Source organism: Canis lupus, chromosome 7 (genome assembly GCF_011100685.1).
Source record: "Canis lupus familiaris isolate Mischka breed German Shepherd chromosome 7, alternate assembly UU_Cfam_GSD_1.0, whole genome shotgun sequence".
NCBI lineage: Eukaryota > Metazoa > Chordata > Mammalia > Carnivora > Canidae > Canis > Canis lupus.
Genome location: NC_049228.1, coordinates 36,402,447 through 36,424,741, shown reverse-complemented (window position 1 = coordinate 36,424,741; position 22,295 = coordinate 36,402,447). Strand labels below are relative to the sequence as shown.

At 43.5% G+C, this 22,295-nt stretch overlaps 1 protein-coding gene and 1 long non-coding RNA gene across 2 annotated transcripts in view; one reads left to right on the top strand and one right to left on the bottom strand.

Annotated features, from left to right (window-relative positions):
• Window positions 1–20,322, top strand: part of LOC119872545 — a 69,820-nt gene extending 49,498 nt beyond the window's left edge. The window contains exon 3 of the long non-coding RNA XR_005362243.1: window positions 20,080–20,322. This is a non-coding gene — a long non-coding RNA (uncharacterized LOC119872545). The remainder of the gene's footprint in view (window positions 1–20,079) is intronic.
• The window catches only part of KIF26B (kinesin family member 26B), a 444,073-nt gene that overhangs the window by 52,549 nt on the left and 369,229 nt on the right, over window positions 1–22,295 (bottom strand). Inside the window, exon 10 of the mRNA XM_038542770.1 lies at window positions 8,407–8,566. Coding sequence (XP_038398698.1) covers window positions 8,407–8,566 — 160 coding nt within the window. The remainder of the gene's footprint in view (window positions 1–8,406; window positions 8,567–22,295) is intronic.

The following is a 22,295-nucleotide window of genomic DNA, read 5'->3' as shown; positions in this document are numbered from 1 at the left end:
GCGGTTTGGCGCCTGCCTTTGGCCCAGGGCGCCATCCTGGAGACCCAGGATCGAGTCCCACGTCGGGCTCCCGGTGCATGGAGCCTGCTTCTCCCTACCTGTGCCTCTGCCTCTCTCTCTCTCTCTCTCTCTCTCTCTGTGTGACTATCACAAATAAATAAAAATTTTAAAAAAAGTTATATCCTAAAGAAGGTATTTTACATCAACATAGATGGAGCTAGGAGATATTATGCTAAAGCAAAGTAAGCCAATCAGAGAAAGACAATTATATGGTTTCTTTTTTTTAAAATTTTTTTATTTATTTATGATAGTCACACACACAGAGAGAGAGAGAGAGGCAGAGACGCAGGCAGAGGGAGAAGCAGGCTCCATGCACCGGGAGCCCGACGTGGGATTCGATCCCGGGTCTCCAGGATCGCGCCCTGGGCCAAAGGCAGGCGCCAAACCGCTGCGCCACCCAGGGATCCCCAATTATATGGTTTCACTCATGTGGAATATAAAAAGCAGCACAGAGAATCATAGGGGAAGGGAAGGAAAAATAAAATAAGACAAAATCAGAGAGGGAGGCAAACCATAAGAGACACCGAACTCTAGGAAACAAATAGGGTCACTGGAGGGGAGATGGGTGGGGGGATGGGTGCCTGTGTGATATGAATTAAGGAGAGCACATGATGGAACAAGCACGTGTTATATGCAACGGATGAATAACTGACCTCTACATTAGAAACTAATGATACGCCATATGTTCACTAATTAAATTTAAATGAAATAAGTTTCTAAAAAAAGTTATATCCTGTCACTTGTGACAACAGGGATGCACCTGAGGGCATTAGCAGGGCAAGTGGAAGAAGTCAGACAGAGAAAGACAAATACTGTAGGATCTTGATTAAATGCGGAATTTGAAAACCTGAACTGAGATCCAGGGGAGAGAATGATGGTTGCCAGCAGCAGGGGAGCAGGGGAGCTGGGCGTGGGCAAAGGGGACCTCAGCAGGGCTCTCGCTCAGCATCAGTGCCCCAACCCGTGTTGCAGATCAGCACTTAGAAACCACAGGCATTTGACATAGTTCTTTGGGAGCCAAGCCTGGAAAAACTTCCCAAATTCTAGCTGATGGATTGGCTACCTTATTTACCAGCTGTGGAAATCCACACAGCTGCTCCCATCAGCCTGGTATTTGAGAAAGCTCATTATCCTGTACACTGACAGCCTGCTGTCACTCTCCCCTCTGGCCTCCCCACCTTCCTTGCCTTTCTCGTCCTCAATGAAACTTCAAGACATAGACTGGGTGATAACTGCTCCTGTTCTGACGGGAATCTCTTCACCCAGAAATGCCTCCATGCACCTACTAGACACTGCCACCTCCTAGGAGCTAGAGAGGGCCAGAAACTGTCTCATTGGCAAGGCCATGCCCGGCAGGGATACAGTCACACTTCTCCCACTGGAGCCAACCGGTAAGGCAGAGGGGCTAGGTGGGGGACCCTGGGGCCCACAGCCTAAGAGAGCATCATAGAATCCACGGCTTTTCCCACTAGTAGGCCAGTGGAATGCACTGTCAGGCAGGATTGCAGAAATTAAGAAAGACAAAAAGCCTCATGACATTTTGCAGAGATCAACCAGGTAGAGCAGGCCAGCATATGAGTTTCATTGAGCACCATTCAATGAGGCCAACCCAAGCCCTGTTCTCCGATCTTCTATCCTGGGTCCTGCACACAGATATTGATAGAGGAGGATCTCATTCATTCCAACATTCTTTTCTGGTATTTCTGATTGTGGTTAAGTGGCGTAGGTTCCCTTCCCTCCTCTAGCCTCCCCGTTCCACTTTGCCCACTGCCAAGAGTCCCCAGGAGTCAGCCCACCCGGGGTAGCCATCTCAGTAAAGTGGGGGTCTGGACACTGACCCTGCATGCACAGCTGGCCACAGCTGGTCCCCCTGCTTGAAACTATGGCTTCACTTCCAACCCACCACACATGCTCAGGCTCTGCAGATACATCTGAGCCAGGGTCTTGGCTCATCTGCTATCCCAACAAACACTGATGGAACATGATGGCATTCTGGACCTGGTGTGAGGAAGTGGTGGTACCGTGGGTCGGGGGGAGCTATCTGTATCCCATACGAATATGATCACAATAGTGCCTTGGTCATAAGGCTGTGTCGGCAGAATTAAGTGCTCACCAAGTGTGGGAACTGTTGTGGAAGCACAGTCAGAGAACAATGACTGTGAGCTATCATCATTACACTCACATTATGAAATAAGCCTCATTTAGAACTCATTCAGGCACCATGCTAACTACCCAGAATGTTGTGGGAAAACCAGAGAATAAGTACTGGAAGCTAGGTGCTGCTTCTCTCCATGACCCATCAAGTCCACAAATTAGGAACCTCGATCCCCTTCAAAAGATCAGGGGAAAAAGTTCCCACCTTTCCTTCTGCCCTTTCATTCACTTTTTTTCCACAGCACAAGAAAGAGTCTGATCACTGAGGCTGGTAAATGTGACCCTGGGCAAGTAAAGCCCAACACTGTCCATCTGTCTCCCTCCCCACAAGTCTCTCACACGCTCTCCTGCCCTTAAGCCACATGGCTGCCCTGTCAGCCTGATTCTGCCCATTGGTGGGAGTCCTGGCATCCTGGTTTGTGGAGGGGCACCTCCTGGCTCCCTGCCAGGACTAAGCAGCTCAAGAGTTTTAATTACCATTTATACTCTCCTATTTGCCAGTCTGTTCAGAATCTGGAGGGAAGAGAGTTTCATTAGTAATCTCCAAGACCGGACACAAAGGCAGGAAACATCTCAAAAGGCCAGAAGGGAAATGAGGATGTCTCCTAGTTTCTACCCAGTCCTCCGGGCATGTGGCCTGTAACCAGTGGGGATGAGACACAGCTGAACAAAGAAGAAGTGCACTGTGGCTTTGCTGCCAAGAGAAGGTGACCAAGTCAGGGGCCTAGTTCCACGGGGACGAAAGGTGGCTCTCTTGAGAACAAAAAGGAGGATTCGTGGAGTCTGTGTGCTAAACCAGTGGAGAAACGATCAGTGCTTAAACCCAGGGCTTGTGACCCCAACCGATTCACCCTGCATGACCTGTGTGGTTCCAGAAAAACCCGGCAGAGTTTATTTACTGGAAGTTGCTGCCTAAACTCTTAAGAAAATATTCTCAATCTCTGGAAATGCTCATAATTGAATATGAAGATACCACTGGCCAGGGAAGTAAAAGGAGCTAGGAGTGAAGCACAGAAGAAACAAGTTTAAAATCTCATTAAAAAAAAAAAAAAAAAGTGTGGGAGGGAGGTGTCTCCGTCCTGGTGATTTTCTGGACTCACTTTCTCTGCATCCTAACAGTCATTAAAATGTATAAAAATGAATATTTTTGAAGCAGCAATATAAGAATTATCATTGCTGTGGTTGCCTGGCAACCTGAGACTTTGGTTATTTTATGTCTAAACAGGGAATGCTATAAACCGGTACCCGGAGTTTGTGCAAATAGTTCTAAATTGATGTTCTCCCTGTAAATCAGGAGGAGATAATACAGCATTAATGTACATTTAAAGGTTGCTAAATATGCATCTCTCTCTCTCTCTCTCACACACACACACACACACACATACACACATGCTCATGGGAAGATTCTTAAAGAGTTTCTATTCTGTGCTATCTTCAGTAAATCTGGAGAAATGTTACTCCTTTGCATTTTTCATGGAAAATATCTATTTAATTTCACATGAAATATAAATAATATACACTCGAACCTTTCATGTCCCCATCAACCAGGGAAATAGTATTGTAGCTAATATCAATCCATAGCTCCCTTGCTGAGCTTCCCAGACACAGAACCAGTCTCCAGTTTGGGGAGAACAGAGGCTATCTAAATGGCTAGTAGGAGAAAATATTTCTCAAGGCAAGAAAGAGGTATTTCTGCCTTCTTCCGAGATGCAAGTCCTGGAAAGGCCTGCTGAATGCAGGCCTGTGGTCACTGGAACCTCCCCTGTATTCCACACAGCCCCTCACATATGAGAAGTGTGGACATTTTGGAAAAGCTGCCTCTGTTTATGAAATGTAATTTCTCCAAAAGTCACAGACTTGAATTTGAATTTCCAGGGCTGCTCGCTGACTTGAATGAGCAGCTCTGATGATGGCACATTCTTAATATGGCCTTGGCTCCTGCTGGCCTCACTAGGGCCGTAGGAGGAAACGTGTTCCCATCTGAGACCCTGATGGTGGGCTCTGTATTGCTTCTATGGCGTGGAAACCTCTTGAAGTGGCTCCTGGTGGTCTGGCTTGCAGTCTCAAGCCAACGATCACAGCCTGCCTCAGGCTCCCCTACCACTGCCAGCAGATTCACCACAGCGAGGGGGAAGGTTTGATGATCTCTGACGTGTCAGTAACTGGTGCAAATAAACAAGGAGTAAGTCTTTGTTGGAACCACAGACCAAGCTCATTGAAGAAAGGCATCGAGCATCACTTCCTTCATGGGATTGTAATGCAGAGCCATGTCTCAAGTTGACTCAGAAAGAGGGTCTCAGGTACAACGTGAGAGTCGCAGAATGATCTTCCACAACCTCTTATTAAATGGAAACCAAGACATTATAAAGTATCTGGTGTTTGGAGACAGTATAAGCATCTTGTTGACAAATAAACAGATTGCTTGGCCTATTAAAGCAATTCTTTCTCCAAATGGAGTGACAGTTGTGGATGAAGGTAGACACTTCAGTATGGAGGGTATGCCTCCTCAGGGTCTATACCCCTGCTCCATACAGGCACACCCTCCATACTAAAGCATCTACCTTCACCTACAAGCTTAGACACTGGGTGGTGGTTAGAGTTTCCACACTCTAGAAAGACTACAGTCCTGAAGATCAGCTGGGATAGAATAGCACTTGGGCCAAAGCTGAGTTCACATGGACAGATCCTTCCTTGTGAGAGCCCTTCTGAGGCCAAGGGCTGCAATACTGGTTTCTGGCACAGGAATTCATTCCCATGCTTCCCCCTATCTTTTCTCATCTATCAAAAAGGAAGACACCTATTATGCTGGTGCCTAAGAAGTGGTAGGGGTAACAGCAAATGGCTGGAATGAACACTGGGAAGGAATTTGCAAACACACTGTCAAGATGGTCAGGCCTGCAACAGATTTCCCTAGACAAGACATTGCCCAAAGTTTGAGAGGAACATGTGCAGCCTGCTAGTGCAGAACTGAAGGTGGGGCTGGAGCTGCTGGTGGTCTCCTGTCCTTCCCTGCATGCTTTTCTGAATGGCACCACCATGTAGGACTGATTTATAGCACTGGAATGGGCCAGCAAGCCTCACCACGGAGCTGCTAGGGTCGGGAGCCCATCCTGCGCCTGCCTGACATCTACAAAGGCAAACTCATTTGCAAAGTCAAAACCACTCAGGGCACCCCTAAGGTACCCACGGGAGTGCCTGGGATGGGTAATGACTCCAAACACACGTTCTACTTGCTCACATGACAAATAGTCTGATAGGATGATGAAGAGAAATGAGGACAGGCGATATCCCCTCTGTGCACATTTGAGTTAATTTCCCAGAAGCAAACACAAGTAATGCAGGTTCCAAGCGCAGAGTTGTCTAGGGTGACAGATGAAGGGGTAGTGGGGTTCTGTGGCTTTTGGAGCCGTGGGGGAGGGTAAGGAATGTGGGGTTTGGTTTTCTAGTTTGTGTTGTGAGCGAGCAAGAATGAGAGAAAGCTGCCCAGGCAGGAAACCTCCCCTCCCTCTCAGAAATGATGAGGTCTGACACTGAAAGGTGTTTAGCATGCTAATGAAATGCCACATAATGTGGCTTTAGGGCCTTGACTGAATTAATTAATAAAGGATATCTGGGCCCTCCTGCTGGGCTGGGGGTCCCATGCTGTTTGCAGCCCAGGCTGTTAATATATTAGGGAGCTTGATGAGGCTTGGGGGTGGTGGACTGGCTAAGTGGGCTGGGACCTACTGTGGAAACTGAGGCAGTTTGATCCTGCCACCAATTGGCTCGGCAATCCAAGTAAATCTTGGTCTTCTTTTCCTGGACCTTGAGAAAGGAGAGTTTCTAATTGATGAATCACTTTGCAAAGGTGATTTGCAGACGTCAAATACTGAATATATGCTGAGGCTGCAGCTGAGATGCTAGGCCAGCGAGGATCTTCTAAGGTTCAAACAATAGGAGGAACATGAAGGCCCAAGGTTATGCTAGACGAGGCACTGGTAAATGAGTGTTTTGAGGAGGACGGCCAGGCCGCCATGTTGCCAGGCCATCACATTTCCCAGCCCTGAGCAACTAGGGGCCCAGGAGGTCTTCAGGAGGGTCCTGATGGTGAGTCAGGTCTTGGGCAGACTCTAAACTCATGTCAAGTCTGCTGACTTCACACACCCAGACAATGTAATCATCACTCCCACAGAGCTAGCACTTGAAGGAAGAAAACTCTGGAACTGAAGCAGACATACGTCTGCAGGGAACAGTGAGTGGAGCTTTCACATTTTGTCAGCCCTCCCAAGGGAGCAGGTGTCTGGTCACTGTGACTAGCTGATACTATGACTACGTATGTTTAATTTAACAACTGCCCTCAAACTATTGATAAAAACAATTCTCAATGATTCCCTGTATGTTTACAATGAAATTCAACTCAAATCAAAAGGAAGTTGCTTTGTCGGAAGTAAAAATAATTTCACATGCTTACATTCATCCGTTCCCTGTCCCCATCACCAATTCAACAAATATTTACTGAAATCCTAGAAGCACAACACTCCACAGAAATAATGTAAGAGATACAGATACACTAATATATAATCAGTGACCTATAACATGGTATTTTGAATTTTATTAACATCATGATCTATTATTACATTAATAGACATGGTCCCCTTTTTATGGACAAGAAACCAACTGAGGCCAGTACTCTTTCTTTCTAAGTCAGCAACCCTGACAATACCAGTACAGATCTTTCTTTTCCTTCCTTCCTCCCTTCCTTCCTCCCTCCCTTCCTTCCTCTCTTGTAATTACAAGTTGAGTTTATTCAACTGCAGAAATGATCCTGAATAAAACTTTATAAACCTTCTTGAAATACTTTTGTCACTGGGAAGGGCCCTCACAAGGGCTGGGAAAACCATTTCTGGGTTTATCCAGCTAGGTTTCCAAATTTCAAGAGTTGAGACAGATAGGATTATGTCTGCTATCTAAACTCCTCAAGTCAGTGTACAAATGGTCCTCCTGGTGGAGAAGTAAATCACAGTGTTGGCATCCCCTTAGGGCAGAGGGTAGGAGAACACAATGACTCGTCCTGAATCTCACTCATGGTAGAACAAATGGCCTGACTTACCTTTCTCCTCCCACATGACAGTGACTTATATTTGCAGGATTTTACAGATTTACAAAAAACGATAGCATGTCCATTTGCTTACTCCTTATGGCAACTCTGTAGGTGTTATCCCATGAAGTAGATCCAGGTAGGCTCATTATTAATTACCACTATAGTGTTCTAAATTTTACAAAAAGCTTTCTCTCTCTCTCTCTCTCTCTCTCTCACACACACACACACACACACACACACACACACACACACACCATTCTGAGTCCCAGATCCTTGTGATATGAGAGCTAGAAGCATCAGTTTATGATGAGTGAAGGTTCTGAGAGCTAGTGAGAGGAGCAGCTGGACCTTGGAAGAGCCCTGAATAAGCAGAGAACACCCACTAGCATCACCATGTTGTTTAGTGGCAAAGCTGAGTTGGGTGATGGTTGTGAGGGGTGGCCCCGGGCTGGGTCCTTCATGGGCACAGATGACATAGCCAGTCATAGACCTAGGAGCAGCTCTAATTTCATCCTCTCAGAGTATAACAGAAAGAGGGAAAGGATCTTGGAAATGGAGTAAACATTTGCACAGGATGGTGGGTGGCAATGCCCCAGGCTTTAGGAGCTGTCCTAAGTAGGGCTGCCAAGATTCCCCTGTCCATGCAATACTGGGGGCATACTTATACTAAAAAATTATTTGTTGCATATCTGAAATCCTAAATTTCCTGGGTATCCTGTGTTTTTATTGGTTTAATAGGACAGCTCAACTCCCAAGGGAAGAGTAGTTCAATCTTCCACCCCTTGTGAAGCATCTGTGTGATGGTATGATCTACCAGTGGCAATTGGAATTGGAGACCCTAACTGAGATAACTTCCTATTATCTCTGACTTGAGCAGCCCAAAGTCAAGATTGGGGCAAATTTAAGTATTTTCATAGTTTTTGAATTTGGAAGATCATGGGATACACGACTGTAAGCAGAGGCTGGTTTGGGCACCATACTAACAATGCAGTCCAGAATGTCTGGAATGTCCCACACCCAGTCCAGAATGCAGTCCAGAATGTGGAAGTCCCACACCCAGCCCTGGCACCACGCTTACCCCAGTGCATTTATCCAGTGGAAGGGTCACTTACTTGTATGGGATGTGTTTACTGCCATTGACAAGAGCCAGGATGACATTGCCCAGAGCGGACAGTGAGAGGCAGAGCCCTGAGCTTCCTTCCCGATTTTTGCTAAGAGCTTTCACACAGCTGCCGAGATCGATGAGGTGTAGACGGCTGCGGCCTCCGGACACTGACACAGAGAAGACAAGAGGAGAGAGAAGTGGTTAAGTTCTGGCAAACATTCATCTGCCCTTCAGTTACCTCCTTGGGAAACCTGAGGGAAACCTAAAAGGGGAAGGGAAAGATCAACATTCATGACTTAGTTGGAAACTCCAGCAAAATCATGCCGGGTTGCCAACCACATGGTCCTCTTAAAATCTGTCCACCTCACATCACTGACCTAAAGCCTGTATTCAGCCTATAAACAAATGAGTAACACCCATAGGTTGAATTGGAGGAGATTTTAGAGAAGGTAAATGTCCAATGAGAGGAGGATAAGCTTTGCACTTTCAGGTCCTTTAGAGAGCAGAATTATGAAATTGATTGGGTTGCATCTGAATAGCCCAGGAGAGACTATGTACTTTGGTTGATCATCATAGAGCCCTTGACTGAAAGTTCAGCCAGGAATCAGGGTGATAACCCCTGGTAAAATCAGGAAGAAGTAATAGCCAGGTGCAGAGATAGGGAAAGACCCAAGTGTTTGTTGAGTATCTGCCAAGTGCCGGGTGCTGCACAAACACCAGTCTCATTCAGTTCCCACAGTAAAACCACAGGCAGAATACTCTTGTTCTTTTGTTAATATAGATGAGAAAACAGACATTCAAAAGAGCTAAGCAGCTTGGTCCCGAGTACTTCTGCTTCTGGCCTAGATGAAGTAACAGGGCCCAGATCAACTGTCTTACCTAAAAACTAAAAAAATGTATAAACCCACTGCTTCTAAGACACTAGACATCAGGTAGTAAAGGACAGTGATCCCAATGATCCCTGGGAGGAGGAAAACAAACCAGGTGAGCACTACTTGTGTCCCAGCTTACTGCCTCAAAAGGGTTTCCAGGCTATGTCTCAGGGGTGGGGAGCTCAGGGGGACCGCAGCAGACTACCTGAATTGAAGAGACAGATGTAGACCAGGGAGATCAAGGTGGCAACAGATGGCAGGACAGAGTACTGGAGAGAAGAGCACTTGGGATTTGTAGAGATGCTCTCAAGCATGCAGCTGAGCACTGGTCAGCATAAGCATGTGAGGGAATGCCACAGGGGGGCATGAGCTGCCCAAACAGATTAGGGGTGAGAGTGCACAGCACTCATGCAAGGCCAGGAATATTGCCTGTTCCCAACAGCCAGACCCAGACACCCCAAGATTTGCAGGGCCTTGGAGAGGGGACTTGGAAGGGTCTTGCTTCAATAGTGGAGAACACTTAGCCCTAGATGAACACTGACCAGGTCCCACCTGCCAAATCTTAAAAGTAAGACCAGAAAGGGTCAAACTGTTTACAAATAACTACATCCCAAAATAATGCTTAGGAATATTTATGAAATACAACAATGTCCAGCATCCATCAAAAAATAAGAAGGCATGCAAAGAAGCAAGAAAATGAGACTCACGATGAAGACATAACTGAAACCAAGCAGAACTGGTTGATATAGGTATTAGAATTGACAGTGAACGACAGTAAAACAGTTATGGCTATATTTCAGGGGTGCCTGGGTGGCTCAGTCAGTTAAGCATCTGACTCTTGATTTGGCTCAGGTCATGAGCCTGATCTGGGCCATGAGATCGAGCCCTATGTTGGGCTCTACGGTGGGCATGGAGTCTGTTTGGGATTCTCGCTTCCCCTTTGCCCCTCCACCCCCCTGCACACATGCGTTCTCTCTAAAAACAACAAGAGCAAAGAAGTTATGGCAGTATTTCAAATGTTTAAAAAGTTAGGTAGACGTGGAATATATTAAAGAAGACAAACTGCATCTATAGAGAGCTAAAAATCTACAATGTTGAAAAATACAAAGGATTAATGACAGATTAAACATTACAGAAGGAAAGCCTTGTGAATTTGAAGACAAAGTCATTGAGACCATCCAAAATGAAACACAGAAAATTAAAAAAAAAAAAACACGACAAGCAAAAACATAGGGGAAAAAAGAGCTGTAGAACAGTTTCAAGTGTTGTAATAGGTAATTGGGAGTCCCCATAGGAGAAGACATAGAGGGTTGTACAGATCAAATATTTTCAGAAATAACTACCAAAACCTTTCCAAATTTGATGAAAACTATAAACCCACATATCCAAGAACCTCAATGAGCCCAGCACAAGAAACATGAAGAAAAGTACGCTAAGACACATCATAATCAAACTGCTTAACACCAGTGATGATTAGAAAAATCTTGAAAACACCCAGAGAATAAAACAGGTTTCATATAAAGGACCAAAGAAAGGATGATGGCAGATTTCTCATTGGAAATAATACAAGTGAAAGACCAGGCAGCAGCATTTCTAAAGCACTAAAAACAGTCAACCTAGAATAATATATTCAACAAAAGTTTCATTCTAAGACAAAATGGAAATAAAGACTATTTCAGACTTTAAAAAGCTTAAAGGGGGGGCACCTGGGTGGCTCAGTGGTTGAGTGTCTGCCTTTGGCTCAGGTCATGATCCTGGGGTCCTGGGATTAAGTCCTCAGGGAGCCTGCTTCTCCCTCTGCCTTCATCTCTGCTTCTCTCTGTGTATCTCTCATGAATAAATAAATAAAATCTTTTTTAAAAAGCCAAAAAAAAAAAAAAAGCCAAAAGAATTCACCAAAAGCAGACCCACAGAGGATATACACAAAAGAATGAAAAGCTCTGGAAATGATAACCATGCCAATAAATGTATGTTTTTTTTCCCCTATTATTTAAATCTCTTTGAACGATAATTGGCTGCTAAAGCAAAACTAATGACATTGTCCTATGTGGATTATAACAAACACAGAATTTAAGTCTGACAGTGTTACAAAGGTTAGAAGTGAAGAAACAGAGGTGCTCCATTATAGGCTTCTTATCTCATTCACGGAGTGCTGTAGTATCACTTGACAGCAGAGCGTAATGACTTAAAGGTGTATACTATAAACCCCAAAGCAACAGTAAATAGTGAAGAGTTACAGCTAACAAACCAACAAAGGATATAAAGTGAAATCTTTAAAAATACTCAGTAAGTCCCAAAAAGGCAGGTAAAAAAGGAAAAGAAAGAACAGACAAGTTGAATAGAAAACCTATGGAAAAATAACAATTTGGACCAAACCATGTCAATAATTACATTAAATGTAAATAGTCTGAATACTCTTATTTGAAAAGTAGGAACAGGCTGGATAAAAGAGCGAGCCTCCACTATATGCTGCCTATGAGAAATGCACTTCAAATATAAAGAAACAATCCATTAAAAAGTGTAAGAGTAGGCAAGGCTGTACCATGCAAACAGTGGCTGTAAGAGAGCTGAAAATGGTTATATCAATATTAAACAAAAGAAACTTAAGACCAAAAAATGTGAATAGAAGCAAATAGGAACATTTCATAAAGGGGATGATTCATCAAGAGGTCCTAACAATAAAAAAACATTTACGCGTCTAGTAACAGGCGTTCAAATATTAGAAGCACAACCTGATAGAACTATATGAATAAGTGAGCCCATAATTATAGTCGTAGATTTCAAATTACCCTTTCTCAATAACTGTATAATGAGTAGACAGAAACCCAGTAAAGATATAGAAGATTTGGAAAATACTGTCAATCAGCTCATTCTACCTGACATTTATAGAATACTCAATCCAACAACAGCAAAATACACATTCTTTTGAAATACACACTAAACATTTCCCAAGACAGACCATATTCTGGTTCATAAACCAAGTCGAGATAAATTTTAAAGGATTCACATCAGGGTATGTTCTCTGACACAATGGAATTAAATTCAAAGTCCGTATGGAAAGACATTTGAAACTTCCCAAATATTTTGAAACTCAACAATACAGTTCAAAGTAGCCTATGGTCAAAGAAGAAATAAAAATGGAAATTTAAAAGTGTTTTTAAGTGAATGAAGATTTATGAGATCACAGAAGAGGTATGGAGGAGGAACTTCATAGCATTAAATACCTCGATTAGAAAACAGAGGTCTCACAACAGTGATCTCAGTTTCTACCTTAAGAAATAAGAAAAAAAATGAGCAAATTAAATATCAAATAGCAGAAAGGAAATAATGAACATAAAAGCAGTAATCAATGGACTAGGAAAGTAAAGACAGTAGAGAAAATCCATGAAGCCAAGAGCTGGTTCTCTGATAAATCTCTAGAATGGCTCATCAGGAGAGATGGAGAGAAGACACAAATTACTAATGTCAGGAATGCAAGAGATGGCCATGCTATAGGTTCTACAGATATAAATGGAGAAGAAGGAAACATCATATCAGTCAATTAGACAACTTGGAAGAATGGACAAATGTTTTGAAAGATGTAAAGTCCCAAAGCTTCTTCAAGGAGTAACAGGTAAAATGAACAGCTCTACATACATTAAAGAAATAGCATATGTAGTTAACCACAGTTAACAATTTTCACAGGAAAAATTCCAGTGCCATATGGCTGCACTGGTGAATTCAACCAAACACTTAAGAAATAATAAAGTATAAGAATGGAAAAGGCTATACTAATTCTACACAAATTCTTCATGAAAATTGAACTGGAGAAAATATTTGCAACTCATTCTATGAGGCCAGGAACACCTAGATACCAAAAACAGACAAAGAAATTACAAGGACAGAAAATCAAAGACCAATATCCCTTATAAACATTGTTGTAAAATCTCTAAACAAATTAGAGAACCACATTAAAAAATTGTATCTAGGGGCATATAAAAAGGTCTTGACATCCCAAGTAAGTGGGATTGATCCCAGAGATACAAGATTGGTTAACAAAAAAAAATTATCAATATAATTCACCATATTAACAAACTGAAACAAACTATAGGATTTACTCAGTAAAATGCAGAAACAAAACATTTAACAAAAGTTACCATTCCTGATAAAAATTCTCAGCAAAATACTGCTCAGAAGACAGTATCTTCAGTTTGATAGTTTGAAAAATCTACTGCCAACATCATAGTTAATGGTAAAAGATCATATGCCTTCTAAGATCAGGAATGAGACAAGAATGTCTACCCTCAGGGGCACCTGGGTAGCTCAATGGTTGAACGTCTGCCTTCAGCTCAGGTCATGATCCTGGGGTCCTGGGATTAAGTCCCACATCAGGCTCCTGCATGGAGCCTGCTTCTCCCTCTGCCTATGTCTCTGCCCCTCTGTCTGTGTCTCTCATGAATCAATCAATCAATCTTTAAAAAAAAGAAAAGGAATGTCCACTCTCACCATTTCTATTCATTGCTGTGCTGGGGTTAGTAGCCAGTACAGTAAGTCAAGAAAACAGAAACGGTATCCCGATTGGAGAGCAAGAAGTCAAACTGGTCTTTCTTTGCAGACAAACACAATCATCCACATAGAAAATCAAACAGAAGCTACAAAAAAGCAACTAGAACGAATAAAGAGAGCTTAGCAAGGTTGCAGGATATGAGATCAACAGACAAAAATCAACTACATTTTTTTCTTAAGTAGGTTCCTTGCCCAATGTGGGGCTTGAACTCACAACCCAAAGATCAAGAGTCGAATGCTCTAATGACTGAGCCAGCCAGGCACCCCTGTATTTCTATGTAGTAGTTACAAACAACTAGAGATTGAAATTTTAAAATACTATTTGCAATAGGATAAAAATATGAAATACTTCAGCATAAATTAGACAGAAGACAGATCTGTACATGGAGAAAAGAATATTGCTGAGAGACATCAATGAATATCTAAAGACCAGGGAGAGAAATTACATTCATGAGTCAGAAAATTCAGTATTGTTAAGATGTTAATTCTCTCCAAATAGATCTACAAAGTCAGTGTAATCCCAATCAAAATCCCAGCAGTCTTTTTTGGTAGAAAGTGATTCTACAAAGTCAATTTAGAATGGATTCTAAAATTTATATGGAAAAGTAAAGGATCTAGAATAGTCAAAACAGCTTTTAAAATTACAGAATTGGGAACACCTGGGTGGCTCAGTGGTTGAGCATCTGCCTTTGGGTCAGGGTGTGATCCTGGAGTCCTGCGATGGAGGCCCACATCGGGCTGCCAGCATGGAGCCTGCTTCTCCCTCTGCCTCTGCCTCTGTCTCTGCCCCTCTCTCCGTGTTTCTCATGAATAAATAAATCTTTAAAAACTAAAATTAAATTAAAAAATAAATAAAACTACAGAATTGGAAGGCTAATAGTATAGTATCTTATTTCAAGGCTTATTATAAAGCCTCCATTAAATCAAGACAGTGTGGTATTGGTGTAAAGATAGATAAACAGATCAATGAAATAGTTATAGAGAGTCCAAAAACAGAACGACACAAATATGAATACTATTTAACAAAGGTAATTTAGTAGGGAGACAATAGTTTTTCTAACAAATGGTACTAGAACCATTATATATAACTCAGGGTCATGAGATCAAGCCCCTAATTGGACTCCGCACTACACTCGGAGTTTGCTTGAGATTCTCTCCCTGTAGCCCTCCTCCTGCTCTCATGCATTCACTCTCTCAAATTATATAATTATTATATAATTTTCATTTCTTTTACCAGTATGTTAGCAGATTTTTCAGAAACACTTTTACCAAACTGAAGATACTGCTATATATATATACACACATATATATGTGGGTATATATATGCACAAAAACCCTTTAATCCATACATTGCACAATTTACTAAAAAAAATGAATCTAAGACCTAAATATAAAACCTAACATTATAAATCTTCTAGAAGAAAGCATAAAACATAGCATGAAACTTTCCTGATCTCAGTTTAGGCAAAGATTTCTCAACTATGAAATAAAAAATGTGATTTTTATAGGAGAACATACAGATAACTAGACATCATCAAAATCGACTATTTCCACTCTTCAAAATACATTGTGAAGGGAATAAAAAGGCAAGCCACAGACAGAGAAAATATTTGCAAAACATATATCTGATAAAGGACTTTTATCCAGAGTATATTAAAAACCCTTCAAAACTTAATTATATGACAAAAACAATTTCAGAAAGAGAAAAAGGCATTTCACCAAAGACTTGAGGGTGAAGGATAGGTTCTTGATTGTATTGATGGTTTCATGGGCAGGGATACATAGGACAAAACTTATCAAATATGTGGATTACTATATCTCAAGGATATCTCATTAGAGCTATTTTTTAAATAAAGATTTTATTTGCAAACGAGAGAGTTTGAGAGAGCAGGGAGGAGAGGCAGAGGGAGAGGGAGAAGCAGACTCTCCGCTGAGCAGGGAGCCCAACACAGGGCTTGGTCCGAGGACCCTGGGATCCTAACTGGAGCTGAAGGCAGACACCTAACCAACTGAGCCACCCAGGTGCCCCTATTTTGTTCTTAAAAAGGAAACTGGCCACAATACTACTGTCACTAGTGCAGCTGGGCTTGACACCTTGAAGCCCCATGCTCTTTATCCTGCACCACGTGGCCTCAGCCAGTCCCCAAGACAGCAGGAGTGCCAAGCTTCCCTTCTGTCCCGGCCCTACTGTCTGAGGTTACTGTACCCCCAGCACATCACCCGGCTTCTAGATCATTTCCTTTCCTTCTCCCTCACTCCCCAGGCAGCAGCAGACTGACCCCTCTGGATTCCTACCTTCCAGGGTGGCTCAGCCGCTGCTGCTTCTGGGACAGCTATTCTTCCCTCTGCTTTCCCCTACTCTGCAAGGAAGGCCAGCAGCAAAGGTGGCCACAGAAACTTCTGAAAACTGTTCCAGAAGCCACAACTTCTGGGGCTATGTGGCAAAGGGGTTGGTTGGGAAAGTAGATGCAGAGGGTGGGACAGGGCCATGCCTGGGTCCGGGTGGATGTGTGATGAGCACGTGGCCAGTGTCTGGGTGCCCACACATCTGCAGGGAGAGCCTGCACAAGCACAAATGTAGGAGGCTTAGCTCATGCTATAGGATGAAAGCATTCGGGAACCACTGTCCTAACCCTAACTTGGCCTCTACCATGCCCCACCCTCAACGTCAGCATCTAGGACAGAGGGAAACAAAAAAAGGAAAGTATAGCATTTCAACACAGGCATGTCCAGTTACTCTGGTACATCACAGCCAAGAAATGGACGGTACATTTTATCTTCTACTATCCCCAGGAAAAATCCTCGTGAGGGAACATAGAATATGTAACTTCTCTTTTACCCCATCTCGTATCATGCAAGATCAGGTCATGGCAGCATGCTAGGGAAATAGTTATTTTTAAAGCAAAATATCATCTCTTTTGCAACCTAATTATATAGACAGGAGCAGCTCAGATAATCCACGTGTGCTGTAGATTAAAGGGCAAAGACAGGGACCAGTTTGGACTTTCAGACTCTAATAGTCCATTTGATGTAATGGAATAAAATGCATGATGTACATGTAGTAAAATAAAAGAGAACAAAAGGCATAGTTTAGATCGTGCTGAGAAATCACGTTATAAAATACCCATAATTATATCCACATGACTCAAAGCGGGAGTCACATTCAGACAATGAAAAATCGAGTCTGTCTACTGTACCCACTGAAGCTCCAGTGGCCACAAATTCTGGCTGCCACACAAGATGCTTCATCCGGGAGGGTACAAGGTGAGTAAGCACCGGCCATCTGCTACTGGCAACGACGTACGTCACTACAGATGGCTGGCGAGAAAGTTCTGTCATCAATGAACAATACGAGCAGGTACGAGAGAATTCCTCATCGACTCGTCAGATTTCCAGGGTCACAGCTGCAGAGTAAGAGGAGCAAAAGTGCCTCCAGTCACCCTTCATTCATTCTCTCCTGTGGATGTGGCAAGTCTGGAGCTTGGGCAAAACGGAACACCCACATGCCCTACTCTCCCCCATGGGAAGCAATCCTAATTTCACCCCATTCCATATATATGCTGCCGAAGCAAGCACAATTTCACCCCATTCCAGAGTGACCCTCCTAACCCACGTTGACCAAGGACCCGATAGGTGCCAGGCTCGTCTCCTGATATCACTTAATTCCTACAATGATCCTATAAGGCAAGAATCGACTCCGTTTGGCCGATGAGGTTAAAAAATCACCTCCCCCACCAAATAAATAAAAAAAATAAATTGCCCAACATCACTTAGAAAACTAATGCTGAATCTAAGATGAAAATCCAGAGTTAACTGTAAAGCAACTGTAAAAGAGGCTGAACCTCTTTTAACTCACCTTTCCGGGACTTTGGTTGGCAAACTTTGCGGCCGATCAGAATCATCTGAGAATCTAAGAAAACACGATGTCTGGCTCCCACACCAAGGCTTTCTAATTTAACTGGCCTGGAGTGCGCCATGGACCTGAGATTCCCTGCAAAGCTCCCCCCGGTGATTCTCCTATACAGCAAAATCTAGGTAGGGTTGCCCTGCCACCTGGCCATCACCTGTGAGTCATGTGAACCGATGCCCTCTGCACATGAGACCTGCATGGGCAGCCCTGACTGTCTTCTCCTCTGTGCTCTTGCTACCTTCAAATGAGCTGGGTGCTTAACAGATCAGTTGGGTTCCCTCCAAAGCCAATTATGCCACTTGTCATTACAGATACAAATAGAAGCAAATCTTATATGAACCAATAAAATATGATTGTATAAAGAGAGCTCATGTTTCTTTAAAAACTAAACTCAATGCTTTGAAAAGATGAGATTAAAATTAGTTATTTTTAAAAAAGAGATGCTGAGGGCGCCTGGGGGGCTCAGTCAGTGAAGCATCTGCCTTCAGCTCTGGTCATGATCTTGGAGTCCTGGGGTTGAGCCCCACATTAGGCTCCCTGCTCAGCGGGCAGTCTGCTTCTCCCTCTCCCTCTGCCCATCCACCCCACCCTCGCTCATGCTCTCTTAAATAGACAAATCTTTAAAAAAATAAAAAGGGATGCCAAGTTAGGTGAAAATGAAAAATTATAGAGTGGAAAAACATTTAAGAATCTAGAAAGGTGTTACACCAGCTGGCTGCATCAATGTCTTTTGAGTTCTTGAATCACTTCTAAGTGATTCGTAAAAGCAGAACTTTAAGTTGAAAACTCATCTCAAAGAGAAAGCCATGGTCCATATCAGAAGATCAATGAATAAATACCTATTTCTATCTTTTAAGTTGAGATAAAATGTTCATGGCATGAATGTATCATCCTACAAGATTCCTCCTTTTACATGAGAGACTCCTAACTCTGGGAAACGAACACGGAGTAGCGAAAGGGGAGGTGGGCAGGGGGATGGGGTGACTGGGTGACGGGAACGGGGGGGGGGGGGAGCACTTGACAAGATGAGCACAGGGTGTTATGCTATATGTTGGCAAATCGAACTCCAATAAAAAAATATACAAAAAAAAAAAAAGGTTCCTCCTTTTGACTTTCTCAATTAACCATCCCCTGATTGTGCTGCAGGAGAGGACTTCTCTGAACTCACACCACCTGCGTATGTGACAAATAACTGGATTGTTTTTCTCTTTCAGGAACATAGCTAAATAGAGAAATACACTGATTTTTTTTAAAACACAGCACAGGTTCCATTGATTTAATGCAGTGTGGGCTGACTCCTGATAGACTTGTCTTTATGAGGAGAAGCTCTTGATCATGAGGGCCTTGGGGCTCTTCCCTAGAGATGGAATTCCCACTGGGGTTCTCAGCCTTTACACAATAGCATAGCAAAGCAGGGGAGGGCTCTGGGACAGGTGGAGAATCAGCCCCACTAAGGACACAATTTAAGCCAGGGAATATTTCTCTTTAAACCAGGGAAGTAATTTAAGCTTGACCTAATGTTATGTGCAAAACAGTAATACATCAACATAGAATTTTCTTTTCTATGTTGATTTGACACTTTGAAAATATTTTTGTCCATCTATTTATATGTGCCTATGTCTGTACGTGTGTGTTTATAAAATACATATGTAAGATTCAGGTGCATCCATACATGTGGCGTGTCTAGTTCTTGAGGCAGAGACCTCTCTGAAATCCACCATCCAAGCTTCTGATGGCCACTTCACAACAGTGTGCTCTGCTCTTTGCTTCCCTGCAGTGTAATTAATTAATAAACTTTCCTTTAATTGAGTTCTGGCTGCCAGGCCCACAGGGATTATTACTTATAGATAAGTAAACAAAAATTTCCATTTTAAACAACACTGCAAGTATCCTCATTATACTTTAAGCAGATACAAATTTACTGAAGTCAAGCGAGACTTGGAAAGGCTGGAGGGCTGTCTGTGCACATCCTGGTCTGGATTCCTCCCCTTCTGGGAAGCCAGGTGCTGTGGCATGCAGGTGACCTCCCCTGGTCTCTCCCCCCACCCACTTTTAATCATCTACAGATATATTAGAAAGTACCGAAAAGGGTTTTGGGGAGCCATTAATGGTACTTGCTTTTCCCTTTACCCTGAATTTATTATTTAAAAGCAATCTGCCTTCACAATGTGTAAACAGCAAGAAGGTGAATGGGATGTGAATATTCCAGCAGATGCGCTGCGCAGCAACTTGGGGAGGGCCGGTGAGCTGAGGGAATGGCCCAGACCACACCGCTGTGAAGTGGAATTTCAAGTTCTTACAGTTGAAGTAATTTAAGTAACTGTTTATTTTCAAAATTGCTTCCTTCTTTCAGGTTCCAAATAGAGAGCAGAACCATGGAGGAAGAAAAGTGAAAAACTCAAAACAGTTGTTTTCAGCGCAGTTTGAAACCTGGAAGGAGGATGAGATTATCCCATCTCCTAAGATCTTCCACTTGTCCATTTGGAAGCAATTTGGCTGAAAATTCAGATCTTTTTCGAGTCACTCTCTCCACTCAAAGTCTAAGAACCCCACTACAGGCTCTGATTATTATCATTAGTATTGTCTTCAAAGAATAAACAGCTTAAAAGAAATAAAGCTTAAATACAATAAAAAAGCTTAAAAGAATAAAAACACTTGTCAGATTTCCATGTTTGTGCTGCTAAGACAAAACCCAGAAAAAAAAACAGTGAGGGCAGGATTTAAAGCCAGCCCCCCAGACTGTCAGGGGCTGAAATTCTGTTTCGAACTTTAAAGGTCTGGATCTTCTCATTTCTACCCTAATCCTTGCTTCCTTCTTTGAGAAAGTTTTTCTAAACAGAAGTGCTGTACATGGGGTGAGCCCATCATTGAGAACCAATCTCCCCTGAAAATTTCCCATTCAAGCCATTTTGCTCGCCCCACAGTCAGACCTTTATGATTGTGCTGGTTACAAGAGAGGTCTGGGCTGCTGAGGGTATGCCTCCTGGGGTGCCCAGTGAGGCCAATATCCCTAGACCCCTGGGCAGCAGCCAGTGCAGGGAGCAGCCAGGGTAGACAGCCTGGGTCCTCCTGTGGTCCTGGAACTGCAGGTGAGATCTCAGGCCTGGGAGTAGGAGGAGAGGTAGAGGCAAGTCTCTGGGCTCCATGGAAACTAAGAAAAATAAGCAAACAACCAGTACATGCAAGAACATTGGAAGAATCTCAGAGGCATTAGGCCAAATGAAAGAAGCCGGACACCAAAGGCCACGTGGGGACCACGTGGCTCCATTCGTACGATGCTCTGGATGCAAAACTAAAAGGAAAAAAGTCGGGTCAGTTGTTGGGGGCCAGAGGTAGAGGGCAGGAAGTGGCCAGAGTGGGGGCTTCCTGTGCTGATGGTTTGGTTCTGTGTCTGGAAGGTGGCGGTAGTTACACAACTGTACAGATTTGCCAAAACTCATCAAACAACACACAAAAAAGGGGTATTTCTGAATGTACATTAGACTTCGTTAAACCTGAATTAAAATAACAAGAATTACGGAGGAGGAACTGAGGGCATACAACTGGGCCAGCAAATGAGCTGAGACAAGGAAGGGCAGAACTTTCCCTGGTGGCAAGAGAAGCCCTAAGAACTCTCTCCGGGATACTGGTTTCTAGGTCTTTGGGCAACAACTCAAACTGCAGAGAAATTGGGAAGCCCATCCACTGATCCCAGGTGGATGCCTGACTTCAGGCTCCACCCAGAATTAGTTTGTTGATTGCCTCTGTGTTAGTCAATTAGCTTCACAATTTCCAGGCACCTGGGTTAGTCTCCTAACTCAGGGCTAGTGTTTGTTTTCCTGGCACTCAGTGTCCAGAGAGAGCCCTGGGGGCCAGCTGCCTGTGTTTCGAAAGCCCAACCCTGTGGCTCACATGGGAAAGCCCAGCAAGGTCAATGGACCACGTCGCCCATAGTCCAAAATCCCACCTGAGATGCTCCCCAGCGCGTAGAGTACATGAGACTTGGCAAAGGGTAGATAGAGCACTGCACCAAGGCTGGTGCTGGCTTTGAAGACCTCGCCCAGGGGGCCTGGCAGTGCCACTCCCCACAGAGCAGGGCCAGGACCGAGGTTCTCACAGAGGAGCATCACCAACAGGTAGTAGAATCTGCCTAGTTCTTCAAAGGTCTGATTTATAGACTATTTTAAAAACATGCCTTTGTTTCCTCCAGATCCATACAGTGGACTCAAGCTAATGATTAATAACATATCACCAGGGTGCTAGATGCATAAACCCTGGCCTTTCATGAAGAGCCTCTGTAGAGCTGGTGAACGAAAAGATGCTACAAAACAGTTGTCTTTCTGTTTAAAGTCTCCCCTTTCTCACCTTCCTCTGGCAATTACATTGGTCCATCATCCTCCCCCAGGCAAATCCTTTCCTCCTGGATGGTTCAAAGTGCAGGCCAGATGCCGCCATTGTCTGGGACTCTAAATCAGCGAATTCCATACTGGGGAACTTGAACTCTGCTATACAAGGTCAGGGGCACTTGGTTGGCTCTGTCGGCACACTGACCTAAGGCCCGTGAGTTCAAGCCCCACGTTGGGCATGGGG